We start from the raw sequence: 18,787 nt of genomic DNA, 5'->3' as shown, positions 1-18,787 counted from the left end.
CAGAACCCAAGTCCACCACATCACCTCCACAGAAAACCTCTTCCTCCTCCTCTTCTCTTTCCTCCTTGGAGCCCCCTACACTGTCCCCTCTGCTCTTCCTACCCTGCTCTCCTCCGGAACACCCGCCCCTGATTCCACACTAGGGCTCATTCCTCTGCCGGAATCACCCCTGGGACAGGGTGAGGTGTGCAGGAGGGTACTCATGTAGTCATTGCCTACCACGTGCCAAGCTTCTAAAGGGCGGGCACAGGTCACAAGGGCTCCCCCCAGCCCCTGGCCTGGTTGTGGGGAAAAGCTCAGCAAATGCAACGACCCATTTGTGCGCTTATCTGATGTGCACGGCTGTGCAAAGGTGGTGGCCCTGGCTGCCTCGCTGACCCCTAACCCCCCACCCCGGCGCCCAGGTAAGGTCACCAGAGTCCAGGGCTTAAACGAGCAGAACAAAAGGGGGGCAGAGGGCCTGTGGTCTGTCCGATTTGCGGCATTTAGGAGCGGAACTACCGCTGCGCTTGGAGAGTGAGTGTGCCGCGGCGCGTGGGAACCGCCGACGGCTCTCGCGGGCTGGACGTGGTGACCCAGAGTCAGACCTCGGGCGGCGGGACGCCGCCGGGGCCAGGGGCGGGCGGGGGGCGGGGGCCGGCGCCGGGGCCGCGCCCTCCCGGCCACTCCCCGGGGCGAGCGGGCGGCGGCGGCGGCGGCGGAGGCGACCAGGGCGGCTCCCAGACGCGCTGCTCCCGGCCCGGCCACCGGGGTCCCCGCGCGCCCCCATGTCCTCCGCGCCGCTGCGCTCGCCCGCCCTGCGGCCCCACAGGATGAAGAAGGACGAATCGTTCCTCGGCAAGCTGGGCGGCACGCTGGCGAGGAAGAAGAAGGCCAAGGAGGGTGAGTGCGCCCGCCGCCGGCCTCCAGCCGCGCCCGCGCCGCTCTCCGCTCCGCGAGACCCATGCGGGCGGCCGACCCGCCCCGCGCGCCCGCGCGCGCACAGCGCCGAGCCCCGCCTGGACCGGATGGAGCGCAGCGGGGACCACGCGGCCCGAGTCCCCGCCGGACCCGATTGAGCGGCTCCGGGCACCACGCTGCCTCTCCGCTCCGGGTCCCGCGCGCATGGTTCCCCAAGCTCGCCGGGCCCGCGCAGCGCGCCGCCGTGACCTTCAGGACAGCCCTTGACCCCCTTTAAACGCCAGACCGGGAACCAGCCGCCAACCTGGCGGCGCCCCCTCTCCCGGCGGCTCATGGAGCCCACTTTGGGCTCCTGGCGTCATCGAAACGCGCATCGCCGGCTCCTGCTGAGGACAGGACGCTGAGCAGCCGTGGGGACGAGCCCCCCGGCCCGCTGGAGACAGCCCTGCGCCCACCGCGGCCCGGGTCACCAGCCATTTCTTTAGCTTCCTCTCCCGGCCGCAGGCCCGCGCGTTCAGCCCTGCCTGGGGGCCGCTCGATGAGTATTTATTGGGCACCACTGAGGGATGAGCCTACTGCCGGGAGCCCGCTGGTTTTCGGGGTGCGGTGCACTGCACGGATTGCGCCCCCAGCCTGGGCGAGAGGGGAGGAAGAAAGGGATGGCCGAGGCCGCGAGGCCCGCCCAAACGGACTGCAGAGGCCCCTCCATGTTTGCCTCCGCGTGTCCACGAAAATTATCCTAAAAATCTTCCTGCCACCTCTTACAATTTTTAAGAGCTGTGGGGATGTGACTTCGGGCCTCTTGTTTGTGTTCTTTAAACACGGCTGTTCCCTGGGCCTCTCCCTGGACTGCATTCCTGATTTTTCCCTTTGTTCTGGCCAGGGGAGTCTTTCCCCTGGCCCAGATTTCCTGTGGGTGAGGGTGGGTAATGCTGCGGTGGCTGTGAACCAGGCTGGTGGGAGCTGGCCACAGTCTGGACCTTGGGAGAGAGAGAATCCGGAGTCAGGGGTGTCCAGTGAGTTCTTTAAACCACCGGGAGACTGACTGTGCTTTAGAGAGTCTTCCTGTACCTGCCAGGCGAATGTGCCCCCCAGGAACATGTGTACCCCAAGGACAGGCTTGCAGGCTCATGTGGTCCCATGTTAATTTCTCTCTTTGACATGTGTATTCCTGGGGATGTCTGTGACCTATTACCTTGAGGGCTGAGCACATGTACAGACATGACACACCTTCCGCTCGGGGGTGCATGTGTGTGTGTCCATGTCCATATGTGTGTCCGTGTGTGTGTGTGTCCATGCATTTCCCACCAGGGTGTGTGCCTGTGTGTGTGTGTCCGTGTGTGTATGTCCGTGTGTGTGTGTGTGTCCATGTCCGTGTGTGTGTCCGTGTGTGTGTCCGTGTGTGTGTGTGTGTCCATGTCCGTGTGTGTGTCCGTGTGTGTGTCCGTGTGTGTGTGTGTGTCCATGTCCGTGTGTGTGTCCGTGTGTGTGTGTGTCCGTGTGTGTGTCCATGTCCGTGTGTGTGTCCATGTGTGTGTGTCTGTGTGGGTGTCCGTGTGTGTGTCTGTGTGGGTGTCCATGTGTGTGTGTGTCCGTGTGTGTGTGTGTCTGTGTGTGTGTCCGTGTGTATGTCTGTGTGGGTGTCCATGTGTGTGTGTCCGTGTGTGTGTGTGTCCGTGTGTGTGTCCATGTCCGTGTGTGTGTCCATGTGTGTGTGTCTGTGTGGGTGTCCGTGTGTGTGTCCGTGTGTGTGTCCATGTGTGTGTGTCTGTGTGGGTGTCCGTGTGTGTGTCCGTGTGTGTGTCCATGTGTGTGTGTCTGTGTGGGTGTCCGTGTGTGTGTCTGTGTGGGTGTCCATGTGTGTGTGTGTCCGTGTGTGTGTGTGTCTGTGTGTGTGTCCGTGTGTATGTCTGTGTGGGTGTCCGTGTGTGTGTGTCCGTGTGTGTCCATGTGTGTGTCCATGTCCGTGTGTGTGTCCATGTGTGTGTGTCTGTGTGGGTGTCCGTGTGTGTGTCTGTGTGGGTGTCCATGTGTGTGTGTGTCCGTGTGTGTGTGTGTCCGTGTGTGTCCGTGTGTGTCCATGTGTGTGTGTGTCCGTGTGTGTCCGTGTGTGTGTGTGTGTGTCCGTGTGTGTCCGTGTGTGTCCGTGTGTGTCCATGTGTGTGTGTGTGTGTGTCCATGTGTGTCCGTGTGTGTGTCCGTGTGTGTGTGTGTCCGTGTGTGTCCATGGCCGGGGACAGTCCTCCCACATTAGATGGTTTCCCCCCTGAGGGCAGGGCCTTTCGCCTTTAGTTCATCAATGAAAAAAATGCTGTCTGCCATATCAGTAAGTGAAAGGATGTGGAATTGCGCCCGGAGGAGGAAATTCAGGATGGAGACAAACCCTGCTGAGCAGCCCCTGCACCCCTCCCCGTGATTCAGCCCAGGAAGCGAGGGACACTGGCCGCAGGAGCTGCGGGGCGACTCCGGGGGGCGATCTCAGCGAGCCTGGACCTGGGCAGCTTCCCGTGCACTGTTGCTGTCATTCGCTCAGTCGAGTCCGACTCTCTGTGACCCCATGGACTGCAGCACGCCAGGCCTCCCTGTCCATCGCCAACTCCCGGAGTTTGCTCAAACTCATGTCCATCGAGTCGGTGATGCCATCCAACCATCTCATTCTCTGTTGTCCCCCTCTCCTCCCGCCTTCAATCTTTCCCAGCATCAGGGTCTCTTCCAATGAGTCAGCCAAAGCATTGGAGCTTCAGCTTCAGCATCAGTCCTTCCAATGAATATTCAGGATTGATTTCCTTTATGATTGACTGGTTTGATCTCCTTGCAGTCCAAGAGACTCTCAAGAGTCTTCTCCAGCACCACAGTTCATAAACATCAATTCTTTGGTACTCAGCCTTCTTCATGGCCCAGCTCTCACATCTGTACAGAGAAAAGTACTAAATGCTTTAACTTGAAATATCTCGTTTTCCTTAATTAACAGTGATCTTTTGATGTTTGGATTCACTGGTCTTTGCTGCAAAGACAGGATCCTTCGTATCCTGGCTCCTCCCTTGCCTCTTCCGGAGCCCTCTCTCAGAGCTAGCCTAGTCCCGGGCTTATGTCCTCAGTTTTGTCCACCAAGTAAAACATAACTCTTGACTTTGAGGCTGTGCATTTTTTTTCAGTCGACAAGTTGTACAAAGCAGATGAGTCACTCCTCTCTGAAGCCTGACATTTAGGATCCAGACTGGCTGCGTTACTTCTATCAAGTCACACCTCCTAAATGAGATGATAAATGGCCTTCCCCCACCCTAGATCATTCCCACTATGTCTCTGATCTGCAGATCAGAGGGGCAGCGGGAATAATCTGTCACGCTCACCAAAATCATTTCAGTTCCTCTTTATGCCTTACAGCAATTATAAACACAAATGTTATATACTCTCCAATTCATTCATTGCCTGCCGTGGGACCCTAGGAAGAAAAGATGGACAAGGCTCTTCTTTCGTGGACCAGGGACTCAGCCATAATAAATAAAACAGATTTATAATAATATCTGCTAGGCAGAAGGTATACAAATGCAATCAGACAGGTGCCTGGGGAAGGCCTCAGAGCAGGTGATGTTTGAGACCCGAAGGAACCAGGAAAGCCATCTCTCACAGAGTAGCAAGTCAGCAGAATGTTCTGGATGATGACAGCTTTTTATAGGTGACATTTACTCCCTTGAAACATGAAGAGCAAATGCCTGAACTCATGGACTAGCCCCAAGTTCCAAAGCAAAATGTTTGTCTCTGCCTTTGTGAACTAGCATGCGTCTAGAAAATCAAGGGCGAATCTGGTTCAGTTTGAATATACCAAGCGTAGTCAGAATCATCCAGTGTGATGAACAAAATAGTCGTGAAACAGCAGAAGGAAAGAGATACTTCTGTAGTATAGCTTTTTTTTTTTTTTTTTCTGTTTGTTTTGGCCACACCACATGGTCTGTGGGATCTTAATTCCTTGACCAGGGATTGATCCCAGGCCTTGGACAGTGAAAACGCTGAGTCCTAACCACTGGACCGCCAGGAACTCCCAGCTGCTTTTGCTTTGCTGTGTGAGTTAGCTGGGTCCCCTGCCTCATTTCTCAAGACTGGGGTGCCTGGCACCCTCAGTGGTTCCCCCCCATGCAAACAGAAGGTCACAAATGCTAATCAAGCTTGGATGCAGGAATTCCAAGAGGACTGACCTTGGAAGGGCTCCTCGGCTTCGGTCTGTCATGTGGGAAGAGCGGAAGGAGTGGGGAGTGGGAGGGAGGCCGAGGTGCGAAGGCTAGAGAATGAGGTCCTGAATGATTGATGGAGAGTTGCTGGTCTCCCTCTGGGCCTGTTGCCTTGGCAACCTGCCTTGGCAACCTGCCCTCCCTGCCACTCATGTGGTTCACTTGCAGCAGGTCCTGGCCCCACCCAGGCCCCCCATGGGAAGGCGCTCATTTGCCTGCCAGGGACCGTAGGGAAGACGGTGATTCGAGTGCTGCCAGCTGCATGGTGGGTTTCATTTCCTTTTTGTTAGAAAGTCCAAGATGAGTTCAGTAGCGTGGGTGGAGGTGAGGGGGAGGGCGCCGGGACAAGGACCGCACTGCTGGGAAGTTAGAGATTCCGGCGCGTGGGGCATTTGACCCTGCAGAGCTCGGGCTGTGACAAGCACCGAGGCACGTATTGGGGGTGAATGTCCTGTCACCTGCCAGGGGAGGTCATGTTCAGAAATGTGTGCTGGGGCTTGGAGGAACCCTTGCAGGAAGTGCCCTGGGTGAGTTCATAGCATGATTAAGGCTGTGATAGTCTATGGGAGGGAAGCAAGTCGCATCATGTGGTGGCCCGGCTTAGAAAACGGAACTGTGATCAACAGTGGGGCGCTGGGAAGAGTGGAGAGGAACAGTTAAAAAACCCCAAAACTCCCCGTAGAAAGCCTGGGGACTCTGAAGGACCAATCGCTTAAGTGGTTCGGTTTAACGAGCTGGACGGAGCAGGCGCAGAGGAAGACTCCCCACGGTCCCCAGCAGTCCCGCAGGCCAGGATGGGGTGAGGGGGTGCCCCAGGACGGATGCCCTTGCAGTTGTGTAAAGTCCTTAGAGGCAGGGGTCCAGCTCTGGGGCCAGGAGGCCCTGGATGGAAGGTGGGGATGGGCTCGCCTCCACCCGTTTGCCTGAGAGGTTCCCGCCTGCCTTGACCTCCACCCTCTGCCCAGACCCCAGGGACCAGCGCCAGCCTGTGAGAGCTGAGCCCACCACGGCCAAGCCACAGGTGCTGTCCCCCCTGCTTTTCCGGGGAAAGCAAGTGTTCAGGAAGTTGCTGTCCGCTGATTGCTTTTCTTTTTGTAATTATATTTTTTAGAGCAGTTTTAGGTTCTCATTCTCTAATGACATGATGTGGAGCTTCTTTTTCTAGGCTCATGTGTCATCTGTACAGCTTCTTTGGCAAAGTGTCCTCTCAGATCTTTGGCCCATTTTTTTTTTTAATGTATCCTTTATTTTATTTGTTTTGGCCACACCTTGCAGCATGTGGGATCTTAGTTCCCCGACCTGGGATTGAACCATGCCCCTGCCTTGGCAACTCGGCGTCTTAACCACTGGACCTGCCAGGGAAGTCCCTTATTCTTTAAATCAAGTGGTTTGATTTCTTGTAGTCGAGTTTTAGGACTTCTTGGTGTATTTTACATACAAATCCTTTATCAGATGCGTCTTTGGTAAACACTTTCTCCGGCCCTGCGACGACTTGTCTTCTGATTTTCTTCACCCTGGTCGTCTTCTGAGCCCTTGATGCGCACATAGAGATAAATGAGCAAGATATTGACTGAAACCTCAGGAACTAGATCTAAAGAGACACCAGGTGGCTGCAACTTTGCACTGAGTGTTGAAAGTATAGAGTTGCTTTTCTGGGTTTTAAATAACTTCAGGAGACACTCTCGGTCGAAACCAGCTCTGCCGACCCCAGTGTGTTCCCTTCGGTTCGCCCTGTTCTTTACAGAGGGACCGGCTGCGTGGACTCTGGGCTGTCCCCAAACACCGTCCCATGTCAACCCTTCTCCGTAAGAAGAGCACCTGGACAGAGGTGCCCGGCAAGGGTAGGACTTCTCACCTGCCCACAAGTTACCTGCAAGGTGGGACTTTTGCCCTCACTTTATGGTTGAGGAAACACAACCTTACCTGGTAGCTGCAGTTTAAACCAGTGGTTCTCAGCTTGGACTTCCTGGGTGGCTCAGACAGTAAAGAGTCTGCCTGGAATTCAGGAGACCCGGGTTCGATCCCTGGGTCGGGAAGATCCCCTGGAGAAGGAAATGGCAATCCACTCCAGTACTCTTGCCTGGAAAATCCCATGGACGGAGGAGCCTGGTAGGCTACAGTCCATGGGGTTGCAAAGAGTGGGACACAACTGAGCAACTTCACTTTCTTTCAAACTCTCAGCTCAGTTTCCTAAGGGGGAGAATCTGGACTGCCCACGGGGGCCAGGTACCTGTGCTGGGCCGGCTGGTTACAAGCAGGTGTGGCCCAAACACAGAGTCACCTGGGGGTAGGGGTTCTGGAGGGAGATGGGGTGTCCCCGGCAGACCCCCTCCTCTCTGGATGGAGAGTGAGGAGACACGGAAGACTTCTGTGAAAGTTCAGAGGAAATTGCAGTTGAGTCCTCCATAATTGCTCTGGGTAGGAGATGGATGGGAGGTCGGGGTGGGGAGGTGAAGGCCCACTCGCCTCCTTCCCAGGACAGCAGAGGAAAGAGGCTCCCGGAGCTCCCAGGACCTAAGGACACAGCGGGGGAGAATCTTAACCTGGCAGCTGGGAGCTGGTGGCCTGCAGGGACCTGACCCAGGCCTGTCCTCGGGAGTCTGGGCACTGTGGGGCCGGGGGCAGGTGTGGTGATGGATACCTGGGGGGACACCCAGTCTGAATCGGAGGGGCCGTGAAGGAGGCCCCAGCTAGTCCCGCTGGGGAAGTGCAGGCCGTTCAGAGTGGCCAGACTGTGGTGTGGTTTGTGGGCCAAGGTCAGCCTCAGGACAGGCTGGAGTGGTCACTGGACCCTGTCATCCTTGGTGAATAGTGGGCGCCAGTGTCCAATCGGTATCCCTGCTACTTTAGAGAGTCTGGTGTGGAGTGAACTAGATTGGGGCGACTGGTAAGGAAACAGCTGGAGTATAGGAGCAGGCAGGGTGGGCTTCCTGGAGGCAGTGTACGGGGCTGGGAGCTGCAGAATTCCTGAGATGTGAGGAAGCCGCAGCTGCAGGGCTTGATGTAGAGGCAGCGACCCAGAGGCTGCTCTGCGATGGAAGGAACTTTGCATAGATACAGGTTAGATGAGGCCCAGGGCTCCTGAGCCTGCTCCCAGTTACTCCCGGGGCTGAGGCACCTGGGGAGGTGTGGAGTTCACAGCTTTTCGGGGTGTTTGCATAAAGAGCTTATTGAGGGCAGATGGTGACTTTGAAGTGATTTCCACATCCTCTTTTAGGCAGATCTCAGCACACCGTCCCACGTACCTTTGAAAATAAGAATGGAATAGTGTCTTTCTTTGCCTCAAGACGAAGGGAAGGGATTTGTACTGAGTATGGTCCCCTTTGTCCAGGGAGGTGGGACATACCTGAGGCTTTTTACTGACATGATCACCTTGATGAGGGACAAGACGCTTAGGAAGTGATCGCTACAGATCACAGTGACCGTGGGTTGGACCTCCTGATGTGCCAGGAGAGAAAGAGGGTGGCTGGTAAGAAGGGGAGCGAGGTGAGCGGTTGAGGGACTGGGGCTATGTACCCAGTGGGCTCTAGAAGGTTCAGTGGGAAGAGAAGTCAGTGTGGGTCCTGTTTGAATCCAGTGGGCTGTGAGCTTCCCAACAGACCCTGCCATGTCTCTCGCTCCGAACCCTCATGCGTCCTCTCTGAGCAGGGCTGCCCCTGCCCGTGGGAGCTGCTCTTGGTCCGAGACGGGGTCAGTCTGTCGGCCCCTGTAATGTACACGCTCCTTGGGGAGTCACTGGAAATCACTTCTCTGTCTTCCTCTCTCTCTGTGGCTGAGAGGAAGTGGCTTTCAGGGGGGCTTGGTATGCCTTTGTCAGTTTCCTTTGCTTTTTGTTCTGTTTATAATCTTCAGATCCAACATTTCTCTTTGTTTGTTCCACTGTTGTCCAGATGCACCCGGGGCATTTCAGAGAGAAGCATGTAGGCACGTCAGCATGTCCCACGCTGGGCTTTTTATTTTTTCCTGGCCATCTGCTGAAATCTCTAGGAAACTTTGCTTCGGTAGAGATGCTGGGCCCGGAGTGATGACTTTGTGTTCATTACCTTTCAGCGAACTCTCTGTGGTCCTCCTAGCATCTTGGTTATACCTGAGTGGTCCCAGGAGAGTCAGGTCGCCTTGGCAACCCCACATTCATCAGAGGAGCTCAGCTTTGAATTCCTGTCCGCAGTCCATGGAATTAATATTTATCATACATCCCGAAGTTGCTTACCCTCGCGTTCCCTGTCCAGTCGTCAGAATAATTAAAGGATGGTTAGCGGATGTAAGTGGGTGAGCGCCAGCTGTGAGCGGATTTTAAGTACTCTGTGTGATGGATTTCCCCCCTGCTGTGGTCAGCAGAGGGCAGGTACTTTTACCCAGCTATTTTCTTGTTTTAAAATGTGCGGTTCCATCACAGCAAAGATATACCTGAAGAAAGCATGTTTACTCCTTCTATTAGCCATACGCTTGACCTTTTAGGTTTCAGATGAAAAATGGCTTTACTTCCTAATGAGTATATTTACAATTTACTAGATTGTGTAGTGACTGAAGAGACATTTAGTAAGTCTGTGCAGTGCTTAGTTGCTCAGTCGTGTCTGACTCTTTGCAACCCCATGGACCGTAGCCCGCCAGGCTCCTCTGTCGATGGGGATTCTCCAGGCAAGAATACTGGGGTGGGTTGCCATGCCCTCCTGCAGGGGATCTTCCCAACCCAGGGATCGAATCCAGGTTTCCCACGTTGCATGTGGCTTCTTTACCAGCTGAGCTACCAGGGAAGCTGATGAATACTGGAGTGGGTAGCCTATCCCTTCTCCAGGGGATCTTCCCAAGCCAGGAATTGAACCAGGGTCTTCTGCATTGCAGGCAGATTCTTTACCAGCTGAGCTACCAGGGAAGCCCATCAGTAAGTCCAGGAGCACCTTACAGACATTTGTTGACCCAGTGGTGTTAATCTGATGGCCGGAACTCAGTGCTATTGGGGGAAGAGAATATAAATGTGAACTGCAATCAATTCTAGGAGCTTTTAGTCGCTTCTGACTCATTGAAATGTTGCTTTATTTTTTAAAGTATAGTTGACTGACAATGTCATCTTAGTTTTTGGTGTATAGCAAAGTGATTCAGTTATACATACACAAGAGGAGAAGGGGACGACAGAGGGTGAGATGGTTGGATGGCATCCTCGACTCGATGGGCATGAGTTTGAACAACCTCCGGGAAACAGTGAAGAACAGGGAAGCCTGGCGTGCTGCAGTCCGTGGGGTCGCAAAGAGCTGGACATGAAGCCCGGCGTGCTGCAGTCCGTGGGGTCGCAAAGAGCTGGACATGACTGAGTGACTGAACAACAATGACACACATATGCCTGCGTCCGTGCTAAGTCACTTCAGTGTGTCCAACTCTTTCCGACCCTGTGGACTGTAGCCCGCCAGGCTCCTCTGTCCAGGGGCAAGAATACTTGAGTGGGTTGCCATGCCCTCCTCCAGGGGATCTTCCCGACCCAGGAATCAAACGCTTGTCTCTTATGTCTCCGGCACTGGCAGGTGGGTTCTCAGCGCTGGCACCACCTGGGAAGCTCACATATATATACATACTTATATTCTTTTCTCGGATTCTTGTCCTTTATAGGTTATTATAAGATATTAAATATAGTTCCCAATGCTATACAGTAGGTTTTTTAGATTATTTTATATATAGCGATGTGTGTATATTAATCTCAAACTTCAAATTTATCTTCACCCTTTCCCATTTAGTAACCATAAATATGACTTCTGTGTCTCTGAATCTGTTTCTGTTTTGTGAGTAAAATTCATGTGTATCGTTTTTTTCTAGATCCCACGTGTAAGCAGCATCATATGATATTTGTCTTTGGCTCGCTCCACTCAGTATGATGATCTCCAGGTTTATCTGCGTTGCTGCCGATGGCCTTATTTCATTCTTTTTTTTAATGGCTGGAGATGCTCCCTGTTAGTAGCGTTAAAGGAGGTTCCGCTTCCCGGTTGGAAGAGCAAATGGAATGGGGGCAGGCTCTAGCACCTTCTGGTTCTGGGACTCACAGCATCTGGGGCGTCACGTGACCGGCTCCTGGAGGCCAGGGGCGCTTTCATTTTCTGCCTTCTTTCTCCAAGCGTCCGGGTCGTGGAGTCCCCTGTGACGACGCTGTGCGGTTTGCCATCTCTGTGTTACAGCTTTGGGGCATCACTTCCTCATTTGTGAGTTGGAAGAATGTGGGGGAGACACCAGCTCTGCATTTCTGAGCCACGAGGCCTCTTCAGTTCCCGGAAAGGCGGTGCGTTTCTGGGGGAGGCGGCTTGCCAGTGGCTGGAGCCAGCTCTACTCACATCCTTGCTCTGAGGGCCTGTTCCTCCGTGTCTGTTGGCCTATTTGCCTGACCAAGCCCACGTGGATCATGATGACTCTTGCCCTTAGGTGATGTGAGGAGAAAATGTGATGAAGGTCTTATCAGCAACTGAGTGCTTGTAAGCGCATGCTGAGTCTCTTCAGTCGTGTCCAGCTCTTTGCAACCCCACGGTGCCCACCAGGCTCCTCTGTCTCTGGAATTTTTCAGGCAAGAGTACTGGACTGGGTTGCCATTCCCTTCCAGGGGATCTTCCTGACCCAGGGATCGAACCCAGGTCTCCTACATTGCAGGCAGATTCTTTACTGTCTGAGCCACCAGGGAAGCAAGTGTTACTGATAATGTTGACAGGTACGATATTGACACAGAGCTGGTTCCTGGTAGGGCCGGGCTGGCAGCCCTTTCCTCCTGACAGTTCAAGTGGTAATGACTGAGGCTGCATCTGGGCTGGGGAAACGATGCTGGGACCAAGTTAGTCAAGCCTGGTATGGGTATGGGTGGGTTCACTGCTGAGTGAGTGTCTTCTCCAGAATAGAAGCCTCTTCTCACTCTGGTCCTGCATCATGTCAGCAGCTCTGGGCTGCTTCTCTCACGGCGTGTCCCATGCAGGTGCTAGTGGGCGGTTGGTGTCAGAGTGACACAAACCCTTTAAGTCGTTTGCCTTTCGGGGAATGTTGGGATCCTACCTCTTGTCCTGCCCAAGTGTGACCAGGAAGCATCGTGCACGCTCCCTTGAGGTGTGCGCTGCCGAGAAGTGGGAATCCCTGTGTCTGCGAGGCAGCAGGTGTTTCTGAGCTGGGATTCAGTGGTCCTCGGGGGTGAGACCGGCTCAGCAGCCATCCTCGCCCACCCTGGCCCCCTGATGGTGCTTCCTTGCCAGCAGCCTAAGGAAGCATCTGAGCAGATTCTTATGTTTGCAGGTTAGTAGTTGGAATGCTTGCTTGTCAAGCTTGGGTGTTTCAAAATGATTGTCCTTGGTCTGCATCTTTGAAGCTTTACTTCCTCGTCAAGCAGAGCGCATCAGGGATGTTGGTTTCCCCAAGTAACACCACCTTAATAGTTGATGCCTGTTGTTTTCATACTTTCATCTGAAAAGTTAGTTCCAAAGGATCTAGCTTTTATTTTGAAAAGTGAAGGAAGTGTTAGTCGCTCAGTTGTCTCCGACTCTGCGACCCCACGGACTGTACCCCGCCAGGCTCCTCTGTCCATGGGATTTTCCAGGCAAGAATACTGGAGTGGATTGCCATTTCCTACTCCAGGGGACCTTCTCAACTAAAGTTTAAACTAAGCTTTTAGTTTAATATTGAGTTATTAACAAGGTGAAGAGGGACTGACGGTTTCTTGAGTCTCAGGGCTTGCTTGAATCCAGCAGTCCCAGAAGCAGCTGTCTGGTTTGATGGAGCCAAGGCCACCCTTGGTGTTTGCTGCTTCTCCTATCACCATGGGATCTGCTGGAAGCATCCAGGTGCTGCTTTAAGTATGGGGGCAGAGTGTCCTTTGAGCAGGCTGAGGAAGAGGACACCAGGCTTGTGGTGGTCAGAATTCATTGTTGGTATAAATAGACTTGGAAGGACAACTTTCCCAAAGCCTCAAAGTGTCTTCATCTCTCTGTTTTTTGTTTTGAAAATTAATATTATCTTTCAAAGTGAGACCTGAACGAAGTAAAGTCTTAACTTTGAAAGACATACCTTACTTTTAAAGTAAGACCTTAATATATACAAGCTTAAAAGGCATTCATCTAAGAAGTGAGGGAAAGATTTTTTTTTTTAATTACCCAGAACAGAGTCCCCTCAGGTCAGGGCTCACAGCTGAGGCTTGTTGGCACCTGGGATATTCTAGGCACAGCACTAACCACTCCACCCATGACTCAGTTAATCCTCACACACAGCTGATAAGTGGATACTTCTTAGTTATTCCCATTTTTCAGATGAGCAAACAGAGTCCCAGAGAAGTAAAGTCCTCTGCAGGAGGTTACGCTGCTGGTCCGGTGAGATTAAAACCTTGGCAGCCTTGGCTCTTAATCTCCACCAACCTTGTCAACTGGAAGAGCCATTCAGATGCCAGTAACCTTTCCAGCTGGTCAGCAGCAAAGTCATTATCATTCCTGGCATGAGGTACACTCAGCCCCGATGGTAGAGAGATGCTCTGGAGACAAACGAGATCCACTTTGTGCTGAATGGACTCATTGGCATTTGCAGAAAGAAGGCAGAACCCCAGCGGCTTTGTGCTTCTCCGGGACCCCGGCCAGGCTGCTGCCCTCCGCTGCCCGCCCGGCGCCTGGCCCATCCCCCATCTTCCTTGGCTCGGGGCCCTCACATGCCCTCTTTCTCCTGCCCTGTTGGCTTGAAGGTGGAGCCCCGTGCTGCCCAGTTGCCCACCATGTCCCGTGTCTTCCTCCCAGAGGCTGTGGGCTCTGTGGCCAGCACCCGGCTCATCTGGGTCACCCAGCCTGGCGTGTCACCATCCCCTCTCCAGAGATGATAAGAAACGCCACTTACCACAGTCCTTGTTTATGTGCTGCGTGAGCAAGAGGCACTCTGCATAGTGGTTAAGGCTGCTGACCTGGGGACCTACCTTTGAGGGTCACAACTCGTTCTGCTGCTCTCGGGGGCCTGGACCTGGGCAAGATACTTCTCTACCCCGTGCCTCAGTTTCCTCTTCTATAAAGAGTACTTAAAGGATATTTGGGGGAATTGGGTTATTCAGTGAAATGATAGAAGTTCAGCTGGGTCTGATCAAGCGATTGCGTGGAAGGAAATATTCCTATGACTTGGGTACCAATTCCACTTCTGAGCACCAGCTGTGATTCTGACGCCAATTCCGATGTGTGTGGGGTTTTTTTTAAATCCACATCACGCAATTCTCCAGCGCTAGCCGGCTGCCCAACAATGCAATGCCATTCTCTCTGCATAAAGTACGTAACGAACCAGGACCTACAGTGCAGCACAGGGGAGTCTACCCAATGCTTTGTAATAACTTAGAAGAAAAAGAATCTGAAAAAAATAGATACAGTGTTTGTGTAACTGAATTACTTTGCGGTATGAAGTGAAGTCAAAGTGTTGCTTCATTCATCTCCGACCTTTTGCGACCCCATGGACTGTAAGCCACCAGGCTTCTCTGTCCGTGGACTTCTCCAGGCAGGAATACTGGAGTGGGTGGCCATTCCTTCTCCAGGGGATCCTCTTGATCCAGGGGTTGAACCCAGGCCTCCTGCTTTGCAGGCGAATTCTCTGCCGTCTGAGCGGCCAGGGAAGCCCCGCTGTGTTGTATGCTCGAAAACTAACACAACATTGTAAATACCTCAAGTGAGAAATACTCAGTTCAGACGCCATCCAGAGACGGCGCCAGACGCCACAAGTCAAGGGCTCCGTCCCGCGAGACCGCCCCCGACTTTGGCTGCTGATCACGAGTCCAAGTTGTCACCTGGCTTCCGACTGACTGGGTATAAAACAACCCCCTCTTTGGGTTTGATTACTTTGCTAGAGCAGCTCACTGAACTCAGAGGAACATTGTAGTCAGTAGGTTGCTGGTTTATCATAAAGATATGTAACTCAGGGACAGTCGGATGGAAGAGATGCAGGGTGAGGTATGTGGGAAGGGGTGCCCCCCAGTACCTACTTTGTTCACCAACCTGGAGCCTCTCTGTACCCAGTCCTTCTGGGCTTTTATAAAGGCTTCATTACGTAGGCACGGGTGATGAACTCCCTGACCATTAGAGACTGAGCAGGTCCATCTCTAGCCCTTCTCTCCTCCCCGGAAGTTCGGTGGAGTGCCTGCAAGTACCAACTCTCTGACCACATGGTTGGGTCCCCTGGCCTCCACCCCCATCCTTAGAGTACCTAGGGGCTTTGCACAACTTGCCCCATTCACATAAGATACCTTTATTGCTCTCATCACTTAGCAAATTCCTAGGGTTTAGGACCTAGGGCCAGGAATTTGGATGAAGATCAGATATATGTATTTCTTACTACAAATCACCATTATCACAATTTCCAAAACACATGTCTGATAAAGGACTGCTGTCTAGGATATAAAAAGAACTCCTTCAACTGATGATAGAAAGACAACCCAGTAAAAGAATAAAGGTTTGAACAGATGTTCCATCCGAGATGATATACAAATGACCAACATGCATCTGGAAAAGACCTCAGCTCAGCATCGTTAGTCACCCGGGAAACGAACCACAAATTAGAAGCAGAGAGACACACTCCACACCTGCCAGCATGGCTGAAATAATCTCACCGCAATTCAGGGAGAAAGTGGAGCAGATGGAAGGTTCATACACACTGGAGGTGGGGTTTACAGTGGAGCCGAAACTTAGGGCATCAGTTTGGTAGTTTCTTGAAAAATTAAACCTCCCTCCTCCCTGTGACCCAGCAGTTCCAATATGAGATACTCAAGAGACACAGACACCTGTGTCCTTATGAAGCCTTGTAGGAAAATGTTTATAGCAGCTTTATTCACGGTGACCTAACCCCAGAGACAGCTCGGCCGCCCGTCAACAGGAGGATGGAGAGGTGGGCAGGGTTCCCGGGAGTGAGAAGGAACACGTGACCAGTGTGCGCAGCGCCACGACTCTCCAAACCGCAGTGCCGAGCAGAAGAAGCCAGGCCCAAGGAGTGCACACCGTAGCCCCGTTTCTCAGGAGGAGGAGGTCTAAATGCACGCAGCTAATCTCTGCTGGTTGCCTCGGGGGTGGGCTGGAACCTGGCTGGGGAGGGGCAGATGGCATCCTCTGTTGCTGTGAGGATGCCCTCTATCTTGATGGGGATGGTCTCTATCTTGATGTGAATTTCAATGTATGTGCATTTCAACTCGAAAAAAATAATTATAAATAAATACAGCACTTTAGACTCGAAAAAAAGAATTATAAATAAATACAGCACTTTAGATAGAGATGTGTATGTTTAGGGGCAGAGTATCTCTGTCTGGAGTTTAGTCTGAAATGCATGAACGTTATGATGGTGTGGCAGGCTGATCACAGAGATGCCCCCAGAGATGTCCACATCCCGTTACCCAGAGTCTTAACTCCATCACCTTACATGGTCAAAGGACTTAGCAGATGTGATTGAGTTGAGGGGCTTGGGTGGGGCGATGATCCTGGATTATCCCAGTGGGCACACGGTCCTTATAGGAGGAAGGCAGGAGGGCTGTGTAAGGGAAAGAGGTGTGTCAGTGGAAACAAAAGTTCGAGTGTTGCAGGACTACGAGCCAGGGAACATGGGCACCTGTAGAAGCTGGAAAAACCAAGAAACAGATTCTCCTACACCCTCCAGAGGGAACACAGCCCTCCTGACACCAGGGGGTTAGCCAGCGAAATTTAGGTCCTTATTGGTTATGTATTTTATACAGAGAGAGTGAAATTGAATTGTTAGGCAGCCGGCCAGCGCTTTAGAATTGCTTGATGTGGACAAAAGCCCCATACACATTGGAACCAGTGTTAGAATCACAGCTGGTGCTCAGAAGTGGAATTGGTACCCAAGTCAATTGGAGTTCTGACCCCCCAGAACTCTAAGATAATAAATATATATTGTTTTAAGCCACTGCTTTGGTCGTAATTTGTTAATACAGATAGATTGCTAGATAGTTAGAGCGATGGATCGATGGATACACAGTGAAATAATTACAGAAAAATGTCAGACTCCAGGCAGTAGTGTGCAGATGTTCACGGCCAAGTTCTTTATATGTTTCTGCACACTTTGAACATTATAATTGTGAAAATTTAGGAGAATGCCTAGGCTCGCACATCATGAGCTCTACCTAGATGTCAACCATCGGTCTCATCAAAATTACCATTGTGGCCACTCCCCACTGTATCCGTCAAATACAGAACAGGTGCAGAAAGTGAAGGCTGCGGGCGGCAGTAATGGAACAGAAGGAATAAAATATCATGGCCTATTAATATTTGGATGGTCGCTTGCATTTATTTAAGAAAACTTGAGAGAAGAACACGAGTGAAGGGACTTCCTGGTGGTCCAGTGGCTGAGACTCCTTGCTCCTAATACAGGGGGGCCGGGTTCCATCCCCGGTCAGGGAACTAGATTCCACATGCTGCAATTAAAGATCCCTCGTGCCGCAGGGAAGGTCAAAGATGCTGCGTGCCGAGACTAAGACCTGGTGCAGCCAAATAAATAAAAAAATAAAATAAATACTCAAAAAAGAACCTAAGTGAAGGGAGGAGAGCTCAGAAGCTAGAGCGCAGTCGTTGTGTTGGGCTGGCCAAAAAGTTCATTCAGATTTTTCCATAACATCTCATGGAAAAACCTAAGTGAACTCTTTGGCCAGAACAATAACTTCTGCCAGTCGTCCGATCCGGTCCAGACAGCAAACAACATGCAGAGATGGGCCGGGAGACCAGGGGTCCCAGGGGATTGCACTTCCTCCTCAAACTCCCTGCGCTGCGACCGTTTCTGGGAACGTCTCCACTTTGTTAGGGGAAGAGAGTGTTTTAGTCAAGTCGATCCAGAAAACATATTATTAGTATAATGAGATTTTAATGATTTGAAATTTTGTTGGAGACGCACACAGCATTTCAATCTTATTGTGTGCAGCTGGGCTTGGTTTTATTTTTTGCTCGGGCCCCGTCACAAGGACACATTTCTACAATTATTATTTAGATTTTCTTTCTGAGAGCCCTGCTTGTAGGCTGCTCTTAATTTTCTTGTTTAGAAAAATCCCTTGGAAGAAAAGAATATCCTTTCTGTAAACACTTAGCTGGCTTGATCAGAAGCGGCGTGTGAGTGCTGCCCCTGGAGAGACTGGTGTTTGTTTAAAGGTTGTGTCAGGCCTTTGCTCCTTGTTCGAGATTGCCACGAAGTGAGACAGCTCGGATGTCCATTAGTAGCTGATGGAAACAAATGCTGTGCCCTCCCCATATGGTGGAAAGTGGTGATGGTTTTGTAGTCGCTGAGCTGTGTCTGATCCTATGGACTGCAGCCTGCCAGGCTCCTCTGTCCATGGGATTCCCCAGGCAAGAACACTGGAGGGGATTGTCATGTCTTCCTCCAGGGGATCTTCCTGACCCAGGGATCGAACCCCAATCTCCTGCATCGCAAGCTGGTTCTTTACTGCTGAGCCACCAGGGAAGCCCCATACGGTGGAATACTATTTGGCAGTAAAAAGGAGCAATGTAGTGATACAGGCCGCATTATGGGTCAACCTTGAAATCCTGATGCTCAGTGCGAGAAGCCAGATGCAAAAGGCCGCATGTTGTACGATTCCTTTCGAATGGCGTGTCCAGAAGAGGCAAATCCACAGAGACAGGAACTAGAGTGGTGATTGACAGGGGCTGTGGGCAGGAGAGACAGGAGTGACCGCTAACGGGCCCAGG

At 52.3% G+C, this 18,787-nt stretch overlaps 1 protein-coding gene and 1 non-coding gene across 2 annotated transcripts in view; one reads left to right on the top strand and one right to left on the bottom strand.

The window, feature by feature from the left end:
- The first annotated feature begins 670 nt into the window (after positions 1-670).
- The window catches only part of PARVB (parvin beta), a 116,560-nt gene continuing 98,443 nt past the window's right edge, over positions 671-18,787 (top strand). The window contains exon 1 of the mRNA XM_027540555.1: positions 671-882. Coding sequence (XP_027396356.1) covers positions 768-882 — 115 coding nt within the window. The 5' untranslated portion in view covers positions 671-767. The remainder of the gene's footprint in view (positions 883-18,787) is intronic.
- On the bottom strand, positions 9,928-9,999 carry TRNAC-GCA. The gene has a single exon. It is a non-coding gene; the product is annotated as a tRNA-Cys (tRNA).

This window comes from Bos indicus x Bos taurus, chromosome 5, assembly GCF_003369695.1.
Source record: "Bos indicus x Bos taurus breed Angus x Brahman F1 hybrid chromosome 5, Bos_hybrid_MaternalHap_v2.0, whole genome shotgun sequence".
Taxonomy (NCBI): domain Eukaryota; kingdom Metazoa; phylum Chordata; class Mammalia; order Artiodactyla; family Bovidae; genus Bos; species Bos indicus x Bos taurus.
Note: the sequence above shows the minus strand (reverse complement) of the source record. Positions and strands in the feature narration are given on the sequence as shown.